Below are 17,200 nucleotides of genomic sequence, written 5' to 3'. Positions count from 1 at the left end.
CCGTAGAAAACTACCGGCTTAATAACCGTTTTGTAGATAGTCAGTTTGTTTCGGCGGCAAACTCTATTCCATCGGAGTGTTGTGGGTACAATCTATAGTAAATCTCTTCTGTGACCTCGAAATGCCCCATAAATGGTTCTCCGGAAGATCCGTAAAATGGCCAATTCCAAAAGTTCTTCCCAGCGCTTCGAATTTTTTTTTCTAACCATTTATTCTGGCGAGTTGTGGATGCAATCAATAGTTAAAGTCCCGCGCTTAGTTTCATAGGGGCGTAATTGTATTGATCGATTTCTCTTAATCGATTTAATATTTTGTTAAAAACTCAATTGTTTCAAAAGCTACAACCGTGATTATAGATTCTGGTGCAAGATACAATCATCCTTCATCACACCAAACCATTAAATCATCGACAAACTAGCGCAATTCGGTACAATAATAAAGAGAAAAAATCGACGAAGAGAAATCGATCTATGAAATTACGCCCCTATGAAACTTAGCGCGAGAAGTGTTCTGTGACCTATAAATGTCCTCTGAAAGATCCGGAACATCCGTAAAAGTTGCCAATTTTAAGCTTCATCACAGAGGTTAGCGAATGTTTCGTAATTAACTATCCAGAGGCGAATTATTGATGTAATCAATAGTGAAAATATTCTGTGATCTCCAAATGCCACAAAAACGGTCCTCCGGAAGATCCGGAACATCCGTGAAAGTGGCAAATTCCAAAAGTTCATACCAGAGCATCGCGTTTTTTTCGTAATCATTCATTCTGGCAAATTGTGAGTGCAATCAATGGTGAAAGTCTTTTGTGATCTACAAATATCGCAGACACAATACTTCGGAAGACCTGGAACATCCATAAAAGTGGACAATTCCAAAAGTTCAGCACAGCGATTTTTTTTCGTAACCTTCCATTCTGGAAAATTAATAGGGAAAGTCTTCTGTGACCTCCTGTAGTTGAGCTTTAGGACCTGTGTCACCAAGAACAAACAATGTGTTGATCAATGTACGGTTAGAACAATAATGATTTTATTAGCGATTCTCAAATACAATTTAACCTACGGGAGACAGTCGAAGCCGGCGTAATTAGAGAAGGCCATTGGAGACATCACAACTTAGTAAGTGGCACTAAAAATGTGTGCATTGCAATTTGAGGTCTCGGACTAAAATTGCTGAGACTCCATTGATGTCAACGAACGGCTTTGAGCGTTCCTTGTACATCGATTGAAAGTATGAGAAATTATTAAAGGGTATGATGACATGTGTTATGCACATGCCGCACTCCAAGTACTTAAGAGAGGTAGCAACCCAATTATGTTCTCCGAGTATTTGTCGTTCGCTCGCGTCTCAAATGTAGGCATATCAGTTGCCCTAAGATCTCCAAATTGTCCTGGAGATCTAATCAAATGGTCTAATGAATCAACCAAGGCTTTCATGATGCCTCCAGCCGCGTTATCAACCCAATTATGTCCTCCGAGTATTTTTCTTTCACTTGCGTCTCAAATCCAGACATATGAGATGTAGTAAGATCATCAAATTGTCCTGGAGTTTGAATCACATGGTCTACCGAATCAACCAAGGCTTCCATGAAGTCCCCAGCCGCGGTAACAACCCACTTATGACCTCCGAGTATTTGTCATTCGCTTGCGTCTCAAATGGAGACATATGAGATGTTCTAAGATCTCCAAATTGTTTTAGAGTTTGAAACAAATGGTCTAGTGAATCAACCAAGGCTTCCATGATGTCCCATGCTGTGTTATCAGCTCAATTTTGTTTTCAAAATATTTGTCTTTCACTTGCGTTTCACATCCAGGCATATGAGTTGTTTTAAGATCTCCAAATTGTGCTGGAGTCAAATGGTCTACCGCATCAACCCAGGATTCTATGATGTCAACGGTCGCGGTATCATCCCAATTATGTTCTCCGAGTATCTGTCTTTCACTTGCGTCTCCAATCTGGGCATATGATATGTCGTAAATTCTCCAAATTGTCCTGGAGTTTAAATCAAATGGTCTACCGAATCAACCAAAGCCTTCATGATGCCCCCAGACGCGCTAACAACCCGAGCTAGTGGCAATTTGATTGTGACAAAATCCGGTCACATATGAATTGGGCCATGCCCTTTTTGATCCATAGAACCAAAGTGAATACGGCTTTTACTATTGTTCCATTGCAGATCATCCATGAATATCATCCATATCTGAAATATAAGCCTTACGGTTAATACGCGTAACCAAAAGGCTGTTATCTCCTTAAAAAAAACTTGCTCATACCCGTTTTGATCCATAGGACTAAATGGGAAACCTCTTCAACTATTGTTCCATTCCAGGTAATTTAAGAAAGCCATGGAGTACAGGTCTTAAGGTATACAGGATTATTGTTTTTAAATGGTCCATCCCCTTTTGATCCATAGCTCCATATTAGATACGCATTCAACAATTATTCCATTCCAGGTCATCGAAGCATTCTCTGAAGTGTAGGCTTCAATATCTATAAAACCAAGTTTTAAACATCAGAACCAAATAAGATACATCCCCAAAAATGGTTGCATCCCATGTGATCCAAGAATTCAGTTGTTCATTCCCTTTTGATCCTTAGAAAAAACATGGATATACCTTCAAAAACTCTTCTATTTCAAGAATTTCCTTAAGGGAAACTCCAAACATAGTTCAAGGTTAGTCTATTTGGCGGTCGCGTAAAGAGCAGACCAATATCGGTTTCGATTTCGGCATTTTCCAGACAAGGGTTGACCATTCGGTTTGCCGTGACCGAATAAGAAAGAGCGGGGCACACACCAAGAGCAGCAGAGGACTTGAGGCGGCACGGAAGGGACTTTTCCACAGTTACGGGTGCGGACAAATTCCCCCGCGCGGAGTGTGCTCGAGCGAAGCTCATTGAGCAAGGCAGGTTAGTTGTGGGACAATAATGCACGGATGGGCGTTTAATCCGTTATAATCCCGAAATATAGGCAGAACGTGCATAGGATCCAGCATACGGGAATTTCCTACCACAACGGATAGCGACCGGTAGCCAACGTATCAAACATTCGCCGTACAAGAGAGCCTCCTAGGAGTAAGTTTATCTGAAACGCAAATGACAAAACATATCTGACATGAACCGTTTGGCAGGGCTCTTGGGAATTGTTTTCGTTGCGGATTTTGGCGGAAACGGCACTCGGCGCCGACTGGATCAAGCCGTGCAAACAGAGGTGGCTTAAGGTGCGATCGACGGGCGACTCAAGGTGCGATTTTGGCAGCAAGCCATTCTCTCCCGAGTCCCGACGATTGCAGTCCGGGAACAGGATCACACCCGCGCGGTGCACCAAGGCATTCCAGGACGCAGTCAAAGTGGCGACCGATGTGCGGTCCAAGTTTTCCCCCTAGTCGGCATCAATAGCGGGAGCAGTGCCTGCACGGGCTCATGGAGCGGTGTGTTCGCGAGGTAGCCGTACGCCGTGTCGAAGGCCGTAGGAGTCAAAGGAAGGGAAGCTGTAGGCGTGAGTAGCCAAGAGATGTGGAGGCAAATGACAAGTGAACGTGAATGAAGAAGGGAAGTAGAGAAACAGAAATAGGAAGATTAGCAGGCAGGAAGTGTAGTATCCGCCCCTAGCTACACCACTGGCTGTCTGGTACAGCAGTAGCGATCGATCAAATAAAAGATCAGTTTTATCACTGACTGCACACCCGAGCAGACGCGCGTTTACCTGTATCACTTACAGTATCACAGTCTCGTTAGTAATTAGTTTAAAGAACCCAATCTCCCACGAGTATATTACAGTGGCGACGAGGTGGAGATTTTGTTTTCGCGTCCCGGGAAGTGCTTATTAGTGCAAGTAGTCCGGTTTTCCAGTGAAATTTTGGTGTTTTTCACTGCTGTTTGGACGAACCTGCGAGCGAGCCATTCATCCGTTCGGCGATTGATTGGATTATTGCCTACGGAGGAGCAACAGTTTGCGCTGCGCGGTAGCAGTACCTACACTGCAGGAGTTGGTTTGTTTTGCTGTTTCACACAGGTTTGCTGCAAAGTGTCGAATAGTGGAAATAAACAGAGAAAATCGTGTTTTACTTTGCATGCGTTAAAGTGTTGAAATCAGTTTATGAGCCATTTTCTTGTGCCTAGCAAGCAAAGAAATTGTGTTTCATTTTGTTTCCGTACAGTGATCCGGCTTTGTGCACATAAATAATAGCTAATTAGAACTTGTATCGTCACAGCCGAAGAGTTTGTCACGTACGAGAGTTTGTTTCATCAACAGTGTAGTGCAACGCACAGTGTATATCAGCTTGTTTGCAACTTGTTTCGCAACGTTGATACTGTTGTATTGGTTTATGCTCATGTTTAATAGCAACTACAGTTTATGCTTGTGTTGAGCAACAACATCGTTTTGGTTTGTTTGTGTTTCACGTTTTGTTTGTTTCGTTGATAAAGTTTGTCGTTGAATACGATTGATCCGAAACGGTTGAAGTTTGTTTGGTTTGACACAGAAAGCAGTTTATGTTTTGCACTGTGGAGCAAATCGTTTAAAAAGTTGAACAAAAAGGTTTACAAAATAGTTTTGAAAATTTTGTTTTAAATTTGTCAACTGTTTGTTTCGATCAAGTTTATTGGATTATTACACTGAAAAAAGTTTTTAGTTTTGTTTTGTGTGATAATTTAACTAATCGTTTTTCACAGTTTTCGTCGTTTTCATCGCTGTCAGTATGCCGTTAGTGAATCACGTTGAGCCGTACATACCCGGTACGATTCCGTTTAGCCAGTATCTGGAGCAGATGGACTGGATTTTCATCGATAACAAGATGTCGGATGCGAATGAACAGAAGGCATCGTTTCTAGCGGCATGCGGAAAGGACGTTTATAGCGAGTTGAAGCTTCTGTTTCCTGGAAAGGATTTGAAATTGGTGTCGTTTAAGGAGATTACCGATGCGTTGAAGAAGCGATACGACAAAACTGAAAGCGACATGATCCAGCGTTACAAGTTTTATCAACGAATGCAAGGTTCTACCGAAAGTGCGGAGGATTTCATTCTCGCGGTGAAGTTACAAGCGGAGATGTGTGAGTTTGGCGAATTTAAGGACATCACAATCCGCGACAAGCTTGTGTGTGGCATTCGCGACCCGGATGTTCAACAACGTTTGTTTGATGAGGAAGGTCTGACGCTAGCCAAGGCGGAGAAGATCATCATCAACAGGGAGCTAGCTGGAGTGAATCGAAAGCTGGTTTCTCGAGAGTCCGGTCGTGTGAGTGTGTTGAACAGGCTTGGTAAGCGAGAAGAGCGTGTTGTGTCACGTAGTAGATCCCGTGGTAGAAGTCGTGGACCAAATAAGCGTTTTAGGAGCCGTAGTCGTTCTGGTTCGTTTGATCGTGGACATCGTTCTTCATCCCGATCGCAGAAGTTTCACTGCAGTTACTGTGGCAGAGATGGTCACACACGTCGCTTCTGCTATGACTTGAAGGATAAGTTTAAGAAATCTGTGAAGTTTGTGGATTCTCCAGCAGCAAAGCCGAAGTTGACAGAGTACCAGAAGAGTTTGCGTCGTCGGTTGAACAGATCTATCTCGGATGATGAGGAGATGGATTGTATGTTGATCTCTTCCATCGGAAAAATCAACGAACCGTGTTTCCGTACAGTTTTGGTTGAAGGAGTACGAGTAGATATGGAGATAGATTGTGGAGCTGCAGTTTCCGTCGTCAGTAGAGAGACGTACGAGGGGGAATTCGCCGATATTCCGTTGCAGAAGTGTATGAAGAAGTTGGCAGTGATCAATGGAAGTCGTTTGGTTGTTGAAGGACAGATTCCGGTAACGGTTGAGCTTAACGGACGACGTAAGGTCGTTAAACTGGTTGTTTTACGCTGTGGAAGCTCGTTTACACCGTTATTAGGCCGAGATTGGTTGGATATCTTCTTCCCTGAATGGAGGAAAACGTTTGGCAGTGGTGCAAACCTGAACCAGCTGTCTTTGCCGACTTCAGAGGAACGTGTCGTGGAAGATATCAAAAGTAAGTTTGCCAATGTGTTTTGTAAGTCTATGCTTACTCCCATCAAAGGTTTTGAGGCAGATCTAGTGTTAAAAAAAGGAGCAGCACCGATTTTCAAGCGTGCCTATGACGTTCCATTACGTTTAAAAGACAAAGTAGTCGAACATTTAGAGAGTTTACAGAAAGATGGCGTCATAACACCGATCGATGCAAGTGAGTGGGCATCACCGGTGATTGTTGTAGTGAAGAAGGATGGCGGAATCAGGATGGTGATCGACTGTAAGGTTTCGATCAACAAGGTGATCATTCCAAACACCTATCCGCTGCCGTTGGCACAAGATATGTTTGCTTCACTAGCTGGTGCTAAAGTGTTTTGTTCCTTGGATCTGACCGGAGCGTATACACAGTTGTTGTTGTCGGAAAAGTCGAGAAAAATTATGGTGATTAATACAATCAAAGGTTTGTTTTTGTATAATCGTTTACCACAAGGTGTTTCTTCAAGTGCTGCTATATTTCAGCGAGTCATGGATCAAGTTTTGAAAGGCATTGACGGAGTTTATTGCTACTTAGACGATGTTTTGCTAGCTGGTGAGGATTTTGAAGACTGTTTAAGAAAGCTTAATTTGGTTTTAGAGAGACTTTCTAAATTCAACATTAAAGTCAACTTGCAAAAATGCAAATGGTTTGTGACTAGTTTGCCATTTCTGGGTCACGTGTTGACTGATAAAGGTTTGTTGCCGTGTCCAGAAAAGGTGGAGACAATTCGTAGAGCCAAGGTTCCGAATAATGTCACCGAGTTGAAGGCGTTTTGGGTTTGATAAATTACTACGGTAAGTTTATACCCAATTTATCCTCACGTTTAAGCTGCTTATATGGTTTACTCAAAAAGACGTTAAGTTTGTCTGGACTGATGAGTGTCGTCGTGTGTTTGAAGAAAGTAAGCAGTCGTTGTTGTCTTCAAAACTTCTGGAGTTTTTGATCCGCAAAAGCCTGTCGTTGTTGTGACAGATGCTAGCAGTTATGGGTTAGGTGGTGTGATTGCTCACGAAATCAAAGGAGAGGAGAGGCCTATTAGTTTTACCTCTTTCAGTTTAACTAACTCGCAAAATCCTACCCAATATTGCACTTGGAAGCGTTGGCCGTTGTGAGTACCATAAAGAAGTTCCACAAGTTTTTGTTTGGAAAGAAATTCACTGTGTATACCGACCACAAACCGTTGATAGGCATATTTGGTAAAGAAGGCAAGAATTCGTTGTTCGTGACGCGTCTGCAAAGATATGTAATGGAACTGAACATATACGACTTTGACATTGTTTACAGACCGTCATCGAAAATGGGCAATGCAGATTTTTGCTCAAGGTTTCCTTTGCCTGATGAAGTGCCAGTTTCGTTGCAACGGGAGTTTATCAAGAGTTTGAACGTTTCCGATGAGTTTCCTTTGGACCATGTTTTGATTGCATCTGAAACAGAGCAAGATGAGTTTATTCAAAGAATCGTTTCCTACATGAAGCATGGTTGGCCAAAGAAGTTAGAGCGTAGTTTGTTGGATGTTTATGCTCAGCATCAAGATCTTGAACTGATCGATGGTTGTTTATTGTACCAGGATCGTGTGTTTATTCCTGCTAGTTTACAAAAGCAGATGTTGAAGTTGTTGCACAGGAATCATTCAGGAATCACCAAGATTAAGCAAATGGCAAGGAGGACAGTTTACTGGTATGGCATGAACAGTGACATCGAGAGTTTCGTCAAGTCATGCAGTGTTTGTTGCCAGTTGAATGCAGTTACGAAGCCAGTTTCAAATTCTAGTTGGATTCCTACTACAAAACCGTTTACACGTATTCATGCAGACTTCTTCTACTTCGACAAGAAGGTTTTCCTGGTCATTGTGGACAGTTTTTCAAAATGGATTGAAGTTGAATACATGAAGTTTGGAACAGATGCCAGGAAAGTCAAGACCAAGTTTTTGAACGTTTTCGCAAGGTTTGGGTTACCTGACGTAGTTGTTACGGATGGCGGACCACCGTTTAGCTCGAAAGAGTTGATTGATTTCTTCGAGAAGCATGGAGTCAAGGTGATGAAGAGTCCACCGTATAATCCATCGAGCAACGGTCAAGCGGAACGTATGGTCAGGGTTGTGAAGGAAGGTTTGAAGAAATTTCTGTTAGATCCGGATTTGGCTGGTTTAAGTACTGAGGATATGGTGTCGTACTTCTTGTTTGGCTACCGGAATACTTGTTTGGAGGATGGATATACGTTGTCCTTCCGAAAGGTTGTTTAGTTTTAAGCCGAAGACGCTGTTGGATTTACTCCATCCAAAGAATAGTTTTAAGCATCATTCGACGAAACCAAAGGAAGTGGATAAATGTATTGTAAATAGTCCTAGTCCCAAGAAACATGACTGGATTGACAAGTTGCGTCCCGGAGATATTGTTTACTATAAGAATTTCAGACCTACGGATATTCGTAGATGGTTAGAAGCCAAATTTCTCAGACGTATCTCCTCACGTGTTTTTCAGGTTTCCGTTGGAGGGAGAGTTTACTCCGCTCATCGAAATCAGCTGAAGCTGGTGGGCACCCCAAAGCGCCGAGGTTTGTTCTTGGGGAGGAGCGAGAGGGTCCAGCGAAGAAAGCGTGCTAGAGAGGACGATGACGAAGACGTTAGGTTAAGCGACGACGAAGACGACTTTTATGGTTTTCCTTCGGATTCTTTCATCTACGGTGACGGGGATGGTCGTAACGGGGTCACGGGTCGTGGTCCTGAGGCGAGGTTTCGTGTTTCGCGCCGTCGAAGTGAGTCGTCAGTGGACGATGATCAGCGAGGGTCGTCGAGTTTGCCGCCTGAGCAGATTGATCCGCAGGCTGGCCCATCGAAGCGAGTGAATAACCGATCGTCACCATCGAAGAACCGTGTGGAAAGTTTCCGACGTTCGGAGCGACTAAAGCGTCTCAAGAAAGATGTCGATTTTAAATATTATTGAACTATTGTGTGTTTTAAAAAAGTTTAACTGCCACAGAGGCGGTCAAAAGTGGACTAGTTTATCGGTAGTCATGTTTTGCCGAGTTCAGAGTTTGTTTAGCGGCAGTTATGTTTTGCCGTTTGTTGAAATGTTTACGGCAGTCGAGTTTTGCCGATTGTTTTATGTTTAAGCAGTAGTGAAGTTTTGCTGCAATCGATTGTAAATATGTTCAAACTAAAAGGGGGAGAACTGTAGTATCCGCCCCTAGCTACACCACTGGCTGTCTGGTACAGCAGTAGCGATCGATCAAATAAAAGATCAGTTTTATCACTGACTGCACACCCGAGCAGACGCGCGTTTACCTGTATCACTTACAGTATCACAGTCTCGTTAGTAATTAGTTTAAAGAACCCAATCTCCCACGAGTATATTACAGGAAGGATAGAAGTTGAGATACACAGGGGAAATTGATGAAGAGCAGATAGAGCATAAGAAATAAAATGTTTGCACACAATTTATGTATGTCTTGAGGCGTTTTATGTTTACTAGCCGGTCCGACCCTTGCTCTTTGCGATGCATGCTCTGAAAGATTCATAAAAAATGCCTTCTAGGATTGTTCCTTTTCAAGTCGTCCTTGAATTTCCTTGAGTTTAGGATTACAATCATGTATGCTTTGGGATTTCTTCTTAATTGAAAAATAAAACAAGTTTACGAAAATCTTATGTATTGGGAACACACCTTCCAGGCGAGGTTGATGTGGTAGACTATTTGGTTCCTACTCTATAGCAATTTGGAGGATCGCAAATAAACTATAAATAATAGGAGAACACAATTGGGGTGAGTAATCTAAATACACTTAGTGGACATAATGGCGTTGATATCGTGACTGGGGACATAATGGAAGCCTTGGTTGATTCGGTAGACCATTTGGTTCAATATCTAAACCAATTGGGAGATCCTACATCTTACATGTTAGAATTTGAGACTTTACATCACGGTTGGGGACATCTTGAAAGCCATATTTGATTCGGTAGACAATTTGATTCAAACTCCAGGACAAATTGGATACCTTAAAACATATCATATACCTGGACTTGAGACGCAAGTGAAAGACAAATACTCGGAAGTCATGATTTTGATGATACCGCGGCTGAGGACATCATGGCAGCCTTGGTTGATTCATTTGATTCAAACTCCAGGACAATTTGATGATCTTACAACATCTTACATGCTGAAATTTGAGATGCAAGTGAAAGACTAATACTCAGAAAACAAAATTGGGTTGACACCGCGGCTGGGGGCATCGTGAATGCCATGTTTGATTCGGTAGACCATTTGATTCAAATTCCAGTAGACCATTTGATTCAAACTCCGGGACAATTTGGAGCTCTTCAAACATCTCATATGCCAGGATTTCAGACGTAAGTGGAAGACAAATATTCGGAGGACATAAATACTAGAAATTTTGAAAGAGAGAATTGAACTCGTCGCTTTTTCGATGGACACGGAACGAGCAGCGACCGCTCCGTTTTATTTTGATAGATCGTGGGAGCCGACTGGAGGACCAGCTCCGCTTCGATCCGGGTAAGCGGGTGGCGATTGGAACGAGGGAGCATGAGCAGCAGAACCGCAGGTCGAATGATCAGATTACGACAGAGGAGGTTTAGAAATAGAGAGCTATTAAATTCATTATCTAAGTTTTGCTCACCTGTAGGTATTTTGCTTTTGCATCAACATTCTGTTTACCAAAATGTAAATTAAATTTACTATGATATTTTTTTTACACTAAAGATACGTTTTTTCGAGCTTTTGCCGATTCTAATTTATTTTTATGGGTATCTGTTTTTATAATTATCAATTAACAAATGAAAAGCACATTGAATTTCATTTAAGTGAAAAAAATCCTTCTTAAGATAATTCATAGTTAACTAATAAGAAATTAAAATATATTTCCCGGCATAGATTCATTCCTTTTAGCAACTTAATTAAATGATCTTTAAATTGATCAATTTATAACATCTTCGTTCTTTCGCTTCATCCCTTCTTTCCTTTTGTTATGCTTTTCAATTTGATATTGAACTAAAACGTGATCGATGTCGCCACCGAGTTTGAAAGGGTCTTCAAACTTAAACGTACTGTCTAGCAACTCTGGATGATTTTTCCAGAAATTGTCACCAATCATGTCCTCAAATAAAGGAACTATCAACGAAAGCGTTTTATCGTCGGTCACTGCTACTTTCTTCCTGAGCAATATGGTTCCCTTCCGAAACATTATGGGCTCGTTGTTATAATTGATCTTGAACTCGGAGAACAAAATTTCGTTCTTATCACTGGATAACGTACCCCTTAGCTTTTGCTCGGCCTACAAAAAAAAACAAATGAATGTTAGGTGCATATTCTATAAAGAAGATATTCAATCTCATCCCTATATACATTTTGGCATGCAATTTAAGGTATAACAAACTCATAAACTCAATGAAAAACTGAATGAAATTAAAAAGAAATATATATACGAAGTAGCAAAATGTCGTTGATTTGTTATTTGTAATTCCACAGGTTGGGGGCCCTCCTTAACCGTGCGGTAAGACGCGCGGCTACAAAGCAAGACCATGCTGAGGGTGGCTGGGTTCTATTCACGGTACCGGTCTAGGCAATTTCCGGATTGGAAAATGTCTCGACTTCCCTGGGCATAAAAATATCATCGTGTTAGCCTCACGATATACGAATGCAAAAATGGTAACTTGGCTTAGAAACCTCGCAGTTAATAACTGTGAAAATGGTCCCAGTGTGGGGATGTAAAGCCAATAAGAAGAATTCCACTGATTTAGTTATCTTGGTAGTGGCGGCCTCGTTTTTAACACCCTAAAATCAAAATTTCAAGTGATTTTGAGTGTGGAGTATTAATATCACAAACGAATTTTAAATTCAATGGAATGGGGTAAATAAAATTGAATTTTAACTTCAAAAGACAATGTTCAGAATTTGAGAATTGTTCCGAATATGATTAAAAATAAATTCTAAGCGTTATGCCTTTATGTGAATCTGAACCACGTATGTTTCCATATGTCCGTTGCATGCAAAAAAAAAACAATACAAAAAAAGAATGCCATTTATGTGATTAAGATCACATCGGACTACTCCAAACTATCTATTTAACGTTCAACGTACCTCTGCGTTAGTTAAACCAGAAGCAACCAGATTCCAAAAAGTAGTGTTGTACAAATTGTTGATATGGACATCCGCCTGGCGCCAGCTCAAATAATCCCGAAGGTTCTGATCGGTGGGATAGAGCACGGCCCGCCCATCGAATACCGGTGGATATTTCAACTGGACCGTATCCTGGAACATGCGCTTCCAGTTGAAGACGTAGGCCGAAGTGAATAAGCTGGTCACGTAGCTCACCAATTTATCCCTCCGTCGATCGTAGATGTTGCTGTCTCGTTTGAAAATGAATGAATATTCGTCGCTCTGACCGTACGAGATCGCAATTTCGTTGAAGTCCTGCATCACCTGGACCGCTGCCAGGCTCATCAGATTCAGCGCGCGCGTATCGTTGGGCTTTGCGAAATGATGCGCATTGCAAAACTTATGAAATCCTTTACCGTCGACGCGTATCACTATCCAACAATTTTTCACCAATGTGTCTGTTTGTTCAAAGCTTTTCACATACTCAAAACGACTTTTTGCCATTTTTGAAATGGAAAATTCACGAAATTTATTAATATTCGAGATGTTTGTTTTTAATAATTTGTTCAACATTCTCTGCTTGGGGGTCGTTTAAAAACGATGTCACAGATTTTAGGGGAGAGGAGTTCTATAAGGCTTTGGTCCGATTCGTGAATTAAAATCGAATTAAACTTAAAAGTGACAGTTCGGAAATTATGAAATCCCCCGCTCATAAGAATGGCTGGTGCTACCCAGCAAGATCAACAAAACATCTATCAAAAATGATTCAATATCTGTCAAAAGAAATCTTGCTCTGCGAGCAGGGTTATTTGGAAATTTTTGAACTGTCACTTTTAAGTTTAATTGGATTTTGATTCACGAATCGGACCAAAGTCTAAGATTTTTGTGAGTAAAAAATACAAAAAAGCGTGAAGGGAGGGAGGGAGTCTATAGAAATCACAAAAAGATAGCTACTAGTAGACGTCATATTTGAATCACCCCTTGTCTCCATGTCATATCGGAGTAACGGGGTTATCACACGGCCACGTGTCGACTACGCACAATGGGTTAAATGAACAATAAAGTCGACAGAAAAAATTGGAATCATAATAGTGCAATTGATAATAAATTTAAATAGGGGGAAATCATTTAGATGCGCAAAAATACTGTGAATATCTTGTACTATCACGTAAATTTTTCATCGGGAGAACCAAATTAATATAAATTAATAGAAGTATGGGTGTTGGTTTCGTACCAACGGGACTGAAGGGGTTAATTCCGCAATTATAATCGCCGTATTAAAACACAGGAATTTGGTGCTGTTTTACGGTCTATTATAATTTTCCTGATGGGGAGGGGTAATTTGTACAAAAATTGTGTTAATGTAATCATTTTTAGTGTAGTATTTATCTATATGTTTGTATGTTCCACATCAGTTTTTGTTAATCTTATGCAAATAAATAATTTTATGAATCGTATGTTTGGACATAGTCAACTTACGTTTAGTCCCCTTTATGATCGTTCGTAGTTTGTCAGTCGTAGTCTGTCTTGTCGAAATCTGTCTGTCGTGTCTACTAATTAGAATAGAATTTGGATTTGTTCAAGGGAATTCACTTATGTTTCATACCGTGATTGTGCACTTTACAGCATAAGTAGATTAGGGTTAGGTTGGTTTCTGCTACTTGGTGGAAAGAATCTAGGATTTAAGTTCATTATGTTAAGGAATTCATGTTTTCATAATTTCATTATCATTACCTAGTACTAAGCTTGTAAATAGATTGATTGTAGCACTAATAGTTATAGGGTAGTTAAGTATTATTTATAATTGATTTAGGATAAGAAATTCACACGCTGTCTTCAATTCAATTTAGTGATTTGTTTTCCTTTCTTCTGTTTGTGTTCTTACCCATCCGTACAGCCGTTGATGTTACCTGTCACGTCGGTCCTCATGAGTGAATAAGGTTGCTGGAGAAGAAAGATGCGCGCTGGCAGCTATACGCTAGCCAACACTCCCGAGTACGCCGACTCCTAGCCGGCTACTTCTCTTCGCGATCGACGTCCAGTACAGCAAGCTTGACCACCGGCCGCTCATACACTCCAGCAGTTGTACGAACTGTTGCTGATCGAACCTCTCCGTCTTGGCTGGGGCGAACTGCTATGATCCTCCCTTTTGGCCAGCAATTGCGAGGAAACTTCTGATCAACAATGATGACTATGTCCCCAACTTTCACCGGCCGCATACTGTCGGAGTACCACTTCGTCCTTCTTGTTATCTCAGGCAAATATTCTAGTAGCCAACGCTTCCAAAACTGGTTGGCGATAATTTGTGAAGAACGCCAGCATTGACGTACGATGGAATTAGAATTCTCGAGCGTAGTTAGCGGTTTCACTCCATTGGAGCTTCCAAGGAGAATGTGGTTAGGGGTCAAAGCTGGAGCTGAAGCGGCCTCTATCGGAATGTGCGTAAGTGGCCTGGAGTTCAGCGTATTCTCGATTTCGATCAAGGCATTGCGCAAAACTTCGTCTGATGGTCGATGCGGTAGTTTCAATGACCTCAACGAATTCTTCACGCTACGAATTAAACGCTCCCAGCTCCCACCCATGTGTGGAGCCAAAGGTGGATTAAACGACCAAGTAGTCTCGGTGCTGGTGAATTCGTTCATAAGAGCTTCATCATCTAGTTCTTCCATAGCACGCTTTAATTCTCCGTTAGCCCCTACGAAATTGGTACCACGATCGCAATAAATGAACCGCGGTAAACCACGTCGAGCAATTAGGTTGCGTATGACCATCACACAGGATTGCGTGTTGAGTGAGTGAGCTACTTCAATGTGTACTGCTCTAGTGGCCATACAAGTGGCCAACATTCCCCATCGTTTCTCAACTCTGCGTCCGACAGCTACTTCCATTGGTCCAAAGTAATCAATCCCCACATGAGTGAATGGTCTACAGAATGCCGCTAACCTTGCACCAGGCAGATCCGCCATTATTGGAGGCGAGGGCGTGGCTCGCTCATTTTTGCAACGTTGGCAGTTTCTCCTCACGTTGGCACAGCAAACGCGAACTCGGGGGATGGAGTACTACTAACGTAATTCGTTTACCACGGTTTCTTGGTTCAGGTGGTGGTATTCAGAGTGATAGTGGGATATGATCAATGTGGTAACGTGGTGGTCACGGGGAAGGATTATCGGGTTTTTCGCTGATGAAGACACATTTGGACGTCCGGCCGCGCATCCGTAGAACTTTGTTGCCGTCTAAAAACGGGGTTGATTTGAAAATTGGACTGCTTCTTGCTACACGCTTGTGTTGTTCTATAGCGACAATTTCCTTCAGAAACTTTTGCTGTCGAGCTTTTCGTGTAATTATTGCCTCTGCGTTTTGTAGCTCTTCCATATGCAAAGAACCTGACCGAATTGGTTGATTTTACCTTTTTCGGCGACAGTTTGCCAAGAAACGAAATAGTAGTGCAACTACGAAGACTAATCTTTTCCAATTGGAGTAATCCTCATAGCGTAACGATGGAGACGGCGTCGAGATATGTGCAATCAGATGGGATCGGAGCTCTTCCGGCGTTGATTTACTTGAGGCTATTTGTTGTGGCCAGTCGGATTCAGTCCGTTCAAGAAATATCGGGCCATTGAACCACCTGCTGTTAGAGCATAGATCTGGCCTTGTCTGCCACTTTGTGGCGTCATCCGCTACGTTTTCCTTTGTTGGAACCCAGCGCCATTCGCATGGTTCGGTGGAGTCTAGAAGCTCGCTGACTCGATGTGCAACAAACTGTGTGAATCGTCGGTGGTCTGAATTGATCCAACACAACACATCCCGAGAGTCGGTCCAGAATAGACGTCTCGTGATTCGAATGGACAAAGAGTCGATTATAGTCTGCGCCAATCGTGCACCAAGAATAGCAGCTTGCAGCTCAAGTCGAGGATAGACAAAAACTTCAGCGGTGCGACGCGTGTTTTCGCTGCAACAAGAAGGCATCTCACTTGCGCGCCGCCACAGAAGCGCAGGAACGATACGGCTGCGAAGCCGTTTTCGCTGGCGATCGACAAACGTATGTAGCTCTATTTGTTCTCCATGGATCATCTGACTACAGTAGCATCGTGGTATTTGAACATTTTCAACCTCAGGTAACACGCGTAGCCAAGTTTGCCATTTCACAAACAGAAGATCACCGATTTCGTCATCCCATTGAACACCAGAACGCCACACCTCTTGTAGAAGTATCTTCAAGAAAATGAGAAAGTGTGCGATTAATCCGAGGGGATCGAAGATAGACATTAGCACACGCAGTATCTCTCTCGTTTTGTCGGTCTACGCTCTCCAGATAACAGTGCTTCATCGTAGCGCGTCCAGCCTACTTTAAAGGTGAACTTATCGGTTTCCGTACACCACCACATGCCTAGAACTTTCTCCGTTGAAGCTTCTGCAGACAGGTCTAGGTTTTTCGTTTTGATATCACCTTCTCCCAAAGCCGATAGCACAACAGGGGCGTTGCTTACCCAGTTGCGGATTTCAAAACCGCCTTTTGAATGTACGAATTTAACATCTTCTGCTAACTGAATGGCTTCTGCTTCCGACTCCACGCTTATCAACATATCGTCTACGTAATGCCGTTTGATGATGATGTCCACCGCTCCAGGATGGCTGCCGATGAACCTTTCCGCGTTACGGTTTTTTACATACAGTGCGCTGCTCGGTGAACAGCAAGCGCCAAATGTCATGACACACATCTCGAACGTAGCTATTTCTCCGTCTTCATCTCTCCAAAAAAATCTTTGACACGGTCGGTCCTGTTCCCGTATTCGCACCTGGTGGAACATTTCCCGGATATCGCCGCATAAACCGATACGATGTTCCCGAAATTGTAGAAGAATGGAGAAAAGTGAGCACAGTTGATCCGGGCCTTTTAGGAGCGCGGAATTCAGGGATATTCCAAGATAGTGGCTGCTGCATCCACACGATTCGCACTTTTCCCGGCTTGTTCGGGTTGAAAACGGGAAATACGGGCAAATACCAGGTTCGGTGTGTCAATAGGTCTGCTTCTTCTCCTGTTGCGAGCCTTCGGATGTATCCTTTAGCCAGGTAATCTTTCATCATCT

At 42.4% G+C, this 17,200-nt stretch overlaps 3 protein-coding genes and 1 long non-coding RNA gene across 4 annotated transcripts; 2 read left to right on the top strand and 2 right to left on the bottom strand.

The window, feature by feature from the left end:
* Positions 1 to 370: 370 nt before the first annotated feature.
* LOC134206668 (uncharacterized protein K02A2.6-like) lies at positions 371 to 6,788 on the top strand. The gene is made up of 2 exons (XM_062682395.1): positions 371 to 2,671; positions 2,737 to 6,788. Exon 2 carries the CDS (start codon positions 4,695 to 4,697, stop codon positions 6,786 to 6,788), a length of 2,094 nt encoding a protein of 697 aa, XP_062538379.1. The 5' UTR covers positions 371 to 2,671; positions 2,737 to 4,694.
* Positions 6,789 to 7,131: 343 nt separating this feature from the next.
* LOC134205398 (uncharacterized protein K02A2.6-like) lies at positions 7,132 to 8,801 on the top strand. Its single transcript, XM_062680629.1, has 2 exons — positions 7,132 to 8,114; positions 8,487 to 8,801. The coding sequence occupies exons 1-2, from the start codon at positions 7,253 to 7,255 to the stop codon at positions 8,606 to 8,608; spliced, it is 984 nt and encodes a 327-aa protein (XP_062536613.1). The 5' UTR covers positions 7,132 to 7,252; the 3' UTR covers positions 8,609 to 8,801.
* A 1,922-nt stretch (positions 8,802 to 10,723) lies between these two features.
* On the bottom strand, positions 10,724 to 12,732 carry LOC134205399 (probable tRNA(His) guanylyltransferase). The gene is made up of 2 exons (XM_062680630.1): positions 12,096 to 12,732; positions 10,724 to 11,289 (listed from the first exon to the last, which is right to left on the bottom strand). The coding sequence occupies exons 1-2, from the start codon at positions 12,684 to 12,686 to the stop codon at positions 10,933 to 10,935; spliced, it is 948 nt and encodes a 315-aa protein (XP_062536614.1). The 5' UTR covers positions 12,687 to 12,732; the 3' UTR covers positions 10,724 to 10,932.
* Positions 12,733 to 13,515: 783 nt separating this feature from the next.
* LOC134205401 (uncharacterized) lies at positions 13,516 to 13,973 on the bottom strand. Its single transcript, XR_009978129.1, has 3 exons — positions 13,848 to 13,973; positions 13,720 to 13,788; positions 13,516 to 13,663 (listed from the first exon to the last, which is right to left on the bottom strand). It is a non-coding gene; the product is annotated as an uncharacterized LOC134205401 (long non-coding RNA).
* Between the last annotated feature and the right edge of the window lie 3,227 nt (positions 13,974 to 17,200).

The sequence above is a fragment of the Armigeres subalbatus genome, chromosome 1 (assembly GCF_024139115.2).
Source record: "Armigeres subalbatus isolate Guangzhou_Male chromosome 1, GZ_Asu_2, whole genome shotgun sequence".
NCBI lineage: Eukaryota > Metazoa > Arthropoda > Insecta > Diptera > Culicidae > Armigeres > Armigeres subalbatus.
The sequence above is the reverse complement of the archived record's forward strand: the minus strand, read 5'-3'. Positions and strand labels throughout refer to the sequence as shown.